The 6,000-nt window shown below is 36.7% G+C and overlaps 2 protein-coding genes across 2 annotated transcripts; one reads left to right on the top strand and one right to left on the bottom strand.

Moving 5' to 3' along the window:
* The first annotated feature begins 1,692 nt into the window (after positions 1-1,692).
* Positions 1,693-3,393, top strand: LOC107930609 (cytochrome P450 81Q32). The gene is made up of 2 exons (XM_041114841.1): positions 1,693-2,608; positions 2,689-3,393. Exons 1-2 carry the CDS (start codon positions 1,727-1,729, stop codon positions 3,109-3,111), a joined length of 1,305 nt encoding a protein of 434 aa, XP_040970775.1. The 5' UTR covers positions 1,693-1,726; the 3' UTR covers positions 3,112-3,393.
* Positions 3,394-3,455: 62 nt separating this feature from the next.
* LOC107930610 (uncharacterized) lies at positions 3,456-5,531 on the bottom strand. The gene is made up of 3 exons (XM_016862284.2): positions 4,896-5,531; positions 4,292-4,639; positions 3,456-4,209 (listed from the first exon to the last, which is right to left on the bottom strand). Exons 1-3 carry the CDS (start codon positions 5,325-5,327, stop codon positions 3,676-3,678), a joined length of 1,314 nt encoding a protein of 437 aa, XP_016717773.1. The 5' UTR covers positions 5,328-5,531; the 3' UTR covers positions 3,456-3,675.
* Positions 5,532-6,000: the final 469 nt, after the last annotated feature.

The following is a 6,000-nucleotide window of genomic DNA, read 5'->3' as shown; positions in this document are numbered from 1 at the left end:
TTTCTTTATTTGATTTTCACTTGAGAATTTTGTTAAAAAGTCGTCAAATTCAAATTAAGATAAAACAAGATAAAGTAAAAATAGATACATTCAACATTTTTCAAATTTACACATTTATGCTAGAACGAAACAGATGGTGAGATAAACAAAACAAACTATCAAATTATGACGGATTGATAAAATTATTTTTTATCTCGCTCTAATGTCATCCCTAATTTCACACAATATACCGCGAGGAACCATGCCATACATAACCTAATGATTCTAACAATAGGGAGGAACCCACTAATTATAAGCACAAGATATTTGAAGGTTTGGACTCACCCAATGTTTGTGTTCAAATTAATACCTTTTGGGTCATGAAATAAAGTGATGTATGCCCAAAGGCTCAACCTTTGCCATGCCAAGGCCTTTTGTTAACTTGCTTACATTTAATTTTCATAGCACATATGATTGATTTGGCAGCATCCAAAAAGCATCATGTAATTAAACTAAATTATTATTATTAAAAAAAATCAAAGATACCCATTTCAAAACAATATATCTGACAAAAAATCTGATAATTATAAACACCATACTATTAAGACTAGCCACTTGCCTGCCCAATTTAGCTTCTTTTTTTTTTTGGTGGGTCAGGTAATGATGGTGGAATTCCACAAACAATTGAAAAGCTAAAGCCTACAACTTGTAAAAGTTAAAATTTTTACAAGTTCCAACCTTTATCCATGTGACATGAACATCATTTATGCTACTATGCATTATCTTTTTAATATTATAATAATCTTTTTTAAAAGTTAAAACCATGATTTATTGGGTAAATTCCTCTTAATTTCAATATTGAGCAAATTAGTTTCTCTTAAAAAATTGAAGCACTTGAATACCTATATATCAATTTTGAAACTGAGCTAAGGACAATTAATTATAGTGTTAATATTTTATATTAATTGTACATAATTTTGATTTAAATTTAGTCTATAATGTTTATGTATTTTGTGTAAATGGTGATTGCTAAATTTGTTAAATCAAGATCAAATTGACAAAATGTGTAAATTTTGATAGCTAAGCTTGTTGGTAAAAAGACCTCTCCAATCCCTTTCAATTTCGAAATTGAGAAAATTAATCTCTCTCAAAAAAATTAGGGCGATTTAATCCCTGTCAATTTCGAAAGTGAGCAACTAAGGCCTTTAATTACGGTGTGGATGTCTTCCATCAATTGTACATAATTTTGATTGGTATAATAGCAAATTTAGTTTTCAATGTTTTTATATTTTGTAATTTTGGCCTCAATTATAAGAAATGCAGCAAATTCCACCTCAACATTTACACAAATATTGCAGGATAAATTTGTTAAATTAGGACCAAATTGGTAGAATGTGTATATTTGAGGACTAAATTTGTTATTATACCAATCAAAATAATGTACAATTGATGGAAACCATTAATGTCGTGATTAATTGTCCTTAGTTGCCCACTTTAGAAATTGACAAGGATTAAATTGCTCTAATTTTTTTGAGAGGGACTAATTTACTCAATTTTGATATTGAAAGGGACTGCAGAAACTATTTTACCAAAATTGTTATTATACCGTAAAATTGGCTAAAAAGTCACTATACCAATTTATTGCATTTATGCTCATTTATTTTATTCAATTTTATATAATAAAAAAAAACCTTGCCTCGTTAAAAGTAGAGCATATAACACTTTTGAAGCTTTGAGATGAACATCAATGGCTGCCTTGTATCTTTACCTACCAATATTCCTAATCCTTTATATTTTCACTAAGCATTTCCATAACAAAATCCATAACCTTCCTCCAACTCCATTTCCATGTCTTCCCATCATTGGACACCTTCACCTCCTTAAGAAACCTCTCCACAGAACTCTATTCGACATCGCGAACCGGTATGGTCCTGTACTCTTTTTCGAGTTCGGGTCACGTAGGGTCCTTGTTGTGTCATCCCCGTCTGCTGCGGAAGAATGTTTCACTAAGAACGATGTCATTTTCGCCAACCGGCCTCGCTTGCTCATTGCGAAACACTTGGCTTACAACTACACTGGACTCTCTTGGGCACCTTATGGTGATCTTTGGCGAAACCTTAGACGGATTGCCTCGATCGAGCTTTTGTCATCGAGCCGTCTGCAGTTGTTGTCGTGCATACGGATGGATGAGGTGAAATCGTTGATGAGGAAGTTGTTATGTCGTCAAGATGAACCGGTTGAGTTCAAAAGAGCGTTTTTTGAGTTAACATACAATGTGATGATGGGGTTGATTGCAGGGAAAAGGTACTATGGTTGTGAAGATGTCGAAAACATGGAGGAAGCTGAACGGTTTCGAGAGATACAAATTGAGGCACTCGAGTTGAGTTCGATAACGAATTTCGGTGACTTTATACCATGGCTTAAGTCCAAGAAATTGGAAAAGAGGTTAATGGAGTGTGGTGCAAAGAGGGATAAGTTTATGCAAGATCTCATAGAGCAATATAGGAGAAAAATGAAGAGTGATCCTAATGGTGAGAGGAACAAGAAGACCATGATTGAGATTTTGTTGTCATTACAAGAATCTGAATCTGATTATTACACTGATGAGATCATTAAAGGCTTGATGATTGTAAGATTTTTATGTTATGTTCTTGTTTGAATTCATTGTTAATACACTGATGAAATTGGTCTAATGTTTTTTTGTGATAGATTCTATTGATGGCAGGGACTGAAACTTCTATTAGTTCTATGGAATGGGGACTTTCCCTTTTGCTTAACCACCCTGAAGTGCTTACAAAGGCTCGAGACGAAATCTTGAACACGGTGGGAGATGAGCGGTTAATCGAGGAATCTGACCTGGTTCGACTTCCTTACCTCCGTAGCATCATCTACGAGACTTTGAGAATGTACCCACCGGTTCCAATGCTAGTACCTCATGAATCATCAGAGGAATGCATGGTGGAGGGTTTCCGAATTCCAAGTGGCACAATGTTATTGGTCAATATATGGGCTATACAGAATGACCCCAAAGTTTGGGAAGACCCTACAAGATTCGAACCAGAGAGGTTTGATGGGCTAGAAGGTGCAAGAAACGGGTTCAAATCGTTGCCGTTCGGGGCCGGAAGAAGATGATGTCCCGGAGAAGGCTTGGGACTGAGAATAGTTGGGTTGACATTAGGATCATTGATTCAATGCTTTGAATTGTCAAGGATTGGGGACGACATGGTCGATATGAGGGCTGGAACAGGGGTTACCATGCCCAAAGCTCAACCATTAGAAGCAAAATGCAAGCCAAGGCCAGCCATGCTTGAACTTCTTTCTCAAATTTAACCTTATTGGCAATAAAGATTCCAAATTGATGGAATTGGATAATTCAAAACTAATAAAAACAAGCATAAGAAGTTTCACTTTTAAGACAACTTGCAACATTTTTTGTTGTCTATTTATGTGTGGCATAGAACAAGACATTCAAAAGATAAGAGACAATTTTATGCCATTGGAAGACAACAAAAAGGGCTACATTGTTCTGTATTTACAAATTCAAGAGACATTGATGCAAATACAAAATTCTCAGACAAACTACAATTCTGATTTTACCTTCTAATTTAGTTAGTCAAGTAAAAAAAAACTATTACATCTAGTTCAGTTGCTGTAATTACTTTATATTCCGGAGACATTACTGCCTCGATTGTTAGCTTACATAGTTTTCACCCTTGGACCTTGAGAGAATTCACAGGCTTCACTGATTGAAGCCAATCGGATTTCAGCTGGGGGTATGAAACAAACCATTGACAGACCTGGAACGTTGAACGCCACTTCTTCGATTGCCCATGCTTCTTCCATCCTGGTTCTAGTGTGACTCATTGCAGTATCTCCAAACCGAAAAAGGGTCACCACAGAACGACCTGAGTGTGCGATCATTATTCCCTCAACAGGTCTATAATCCTCGAGGAACGAATTGATTGTTGTTTCCCAGTACACAGCATCACCACCATTGTTCTGAATTCTAGTCAAATGTGAATCTTCCATATGCACTAGAAGCCCTGTCTTCTGGCTAAAGTAACCGAATAAAACATGTCTTATAATCTCGGCAGGTCCTTCACTCCTGGCCTTCAATGTTGCTGGATCAGCACAAAGCTTGAGGATAAAGCAATCCTCCCCGTTTATCTTCTTTTCCCCAATGCATCTCGCATTAGTAAACATGCTTGCTGTTGTTCTCGGATCAAGCCCCTGCAACAGCCAACAAGAACAGATTTTCAGATTCCAAGCTAAACAATTTCACAACATGGGGCGAGGGCCGAGACTACTTTACCTGTAGTGCACGACGAAGGGGTCTAACCGGTCCTTTAGCTGCATGTGCACCGAGCCAAGGAGTGTGCCTCCACACAAGCTTCCCATTACAACCTGCATGGACCTTACTACCACCAAGTGCAAGCTCAACATACCACATATCTGGATTCATTTGCCATAACACAAACCCACCGGACTCGGCTGCCTTGGAAGAATTCCGATTCTTCGTAACCTTGTTAGCCGTCTCGAACTCGGAAGCTATCATTCTCACCCTTCCCATAGCATAAGCATTGTGAATCGAATTTTGAAGCTTTTGTCCACCTGATGCAGCTGTATATTGCTGTAATATGTATTGAGCTGATGAAGTTTCCTGCAATTTTTTTGAACATGTTACACACAATCTCAATAAGTACTAAACAAATCCCAAAACATAATAAAAAAACCAACATCAAACATAGATTAAATCCAATCAAAATTTAACCTGTAACTATGAACATGCAAAGCTTATACTTTTCACTAAAATCATGAACTTGTTGATACTAAAAATTAAAGTTTTTTTAAACCAATCAATGAAATGCATTAAGGAACAAAAAAAAGAAAGAGAGAGAAGAAAAGGGGTGACTAACAATTGGGGTATCTTTAATACTGAGTAGAGGAAAAGGGTCTAAAGCGCTAACGTGCACCGGTGCCAACGGCGCACCCAAGACACCAAGCAACAATCTCAGATCGGACCGTTTGCACGTCGAAGTTGAAACGGAAGGAGCGCGTGCTAGTTGACCCTTCATCCATTGAGCCCATCTACCTTCCATCCTTGATTCTCCGGCGTCAGTTCCATCGGGATCGGGACCTTCTTTCAGCGGAGACAAAGCTTCAGCTGGTCTTAAGCTTCCAGACCTGAAAATCAAAGGGTCCGGCTGTGAAACGTGGTGACTAACGTTGTTCCTCCGACGTCTTAGTAAACCTGACATTGGTGAAGCACTTCTCGCCGGACTTTTGGACCGGGAACGGCTCGGAGATAATCCTCTTACTACTGAAAAAAAACCCTGTTTTCTCTCCATTTTTTTTTACGATTTCGCCACTGAAACAGCTCCAAAAAAAGATGACAGAGCTTATCGTTAAGCTTTCCCTCTTCTTTGAGACCTTAATAGCGCGAAATTAAACGCTCTTAAAAGAGTAAAAAAGAAGAAACAAACAATGGTCTTTCACTGTGAGAACAAAAGCAGCTTAAGACACTGAAGAAGAAAAATATATATAAAAAAGGAAAAGAGAGAATGGCGTTAATAAGAAGGAAACGTACTAAAATGGGGAAATTAATTAATTAATTAATTAGGTTAAATTATTATTTTAATCCCTCCGTTATAATTAAATTAATATGTAGTCCTTTTATTTTAATTCGATGTAATTGGATTCTTTGCTTTTGTAATGTCATTACTTCGCCTTTGGGATGTAAATAAGATATTAGTGTTAGTAAGCTACTCGAGTTTGACTCAAAAAATTTGAACTCGATTGTATAATTATCAAGTCGAATTTGAGTTCGAGCAACTCAAGCTGTCAATTAAGTCGAATTTGAACTTAATATTAGGCTCAAACGGCTGACGAGCCTTATTGAGATTTTTTTATTTTTAATGTATATTCTAAATAATTTTATATTATTTAATTATATCATTGCCCTTAACATGTATTATTAATTCTAAACTTAATTATCAAGCTGAGCTTGAGCTTGAATACCTA

This window comes from Gossypium hirsutum, chromosome A06 (genome assembly GCF_007990345.1).
Source record: "Gossypium hirsutum isolate 1008001.06 chromosome A06, Gossypium_hirsutum_v2.1, whole genome shotgun sequence".
In the NCBI taxonomy this organism is placed as follows: domain Eukaryota; kingdom Viridiplantae; phylum Streptophyta; class Magnoliopsida; order Malvales; family Malvaceae; genus Gossypium; species Gossypium hirsutum.
This window is presented reverse-complemented; position numbering and strand designations above follow the sequence as displayed.

Bases quoted from the DNA above. Each gene is read 5' to 3' on its own strand.
- LOC107930609 (XM_041114841.1), top strand. From the start codon at position 1,727: ATGGCTGCCTTGTATCTTTACCTACCAATATTCCTAATCCTTTATATT. The intron at 2,609-2,688 runs GTAAGATTTTTA...TTTTTGTGATAG, and splicing joins TCATTAAAGGCTTGATGATT to ATTCTATTGATGGCAGGGAC.
- LOC107930610 (XM_016862284.2), bottom strand. From the start codon at position 5,327: ATGGAGAGAAAACAGGGTTTTTTTTCAGTAGTAAGAGGATTATCTCCG. The intron at 4,640-4,895 runs GTTAGTCACCCC...AAAAAATTGCAG, and splicing joins GTATTAAAGATACCCCAATT to GAAACTTCATCAGCTCAATA. The intron at 4,210-4,291 runs GTAAAGTAGTCT...TGGCTGTTGCAG, and splicing joins CCCTTCGTCGTGCACTACAG to GGGCTTGATCCGAGAACAAC.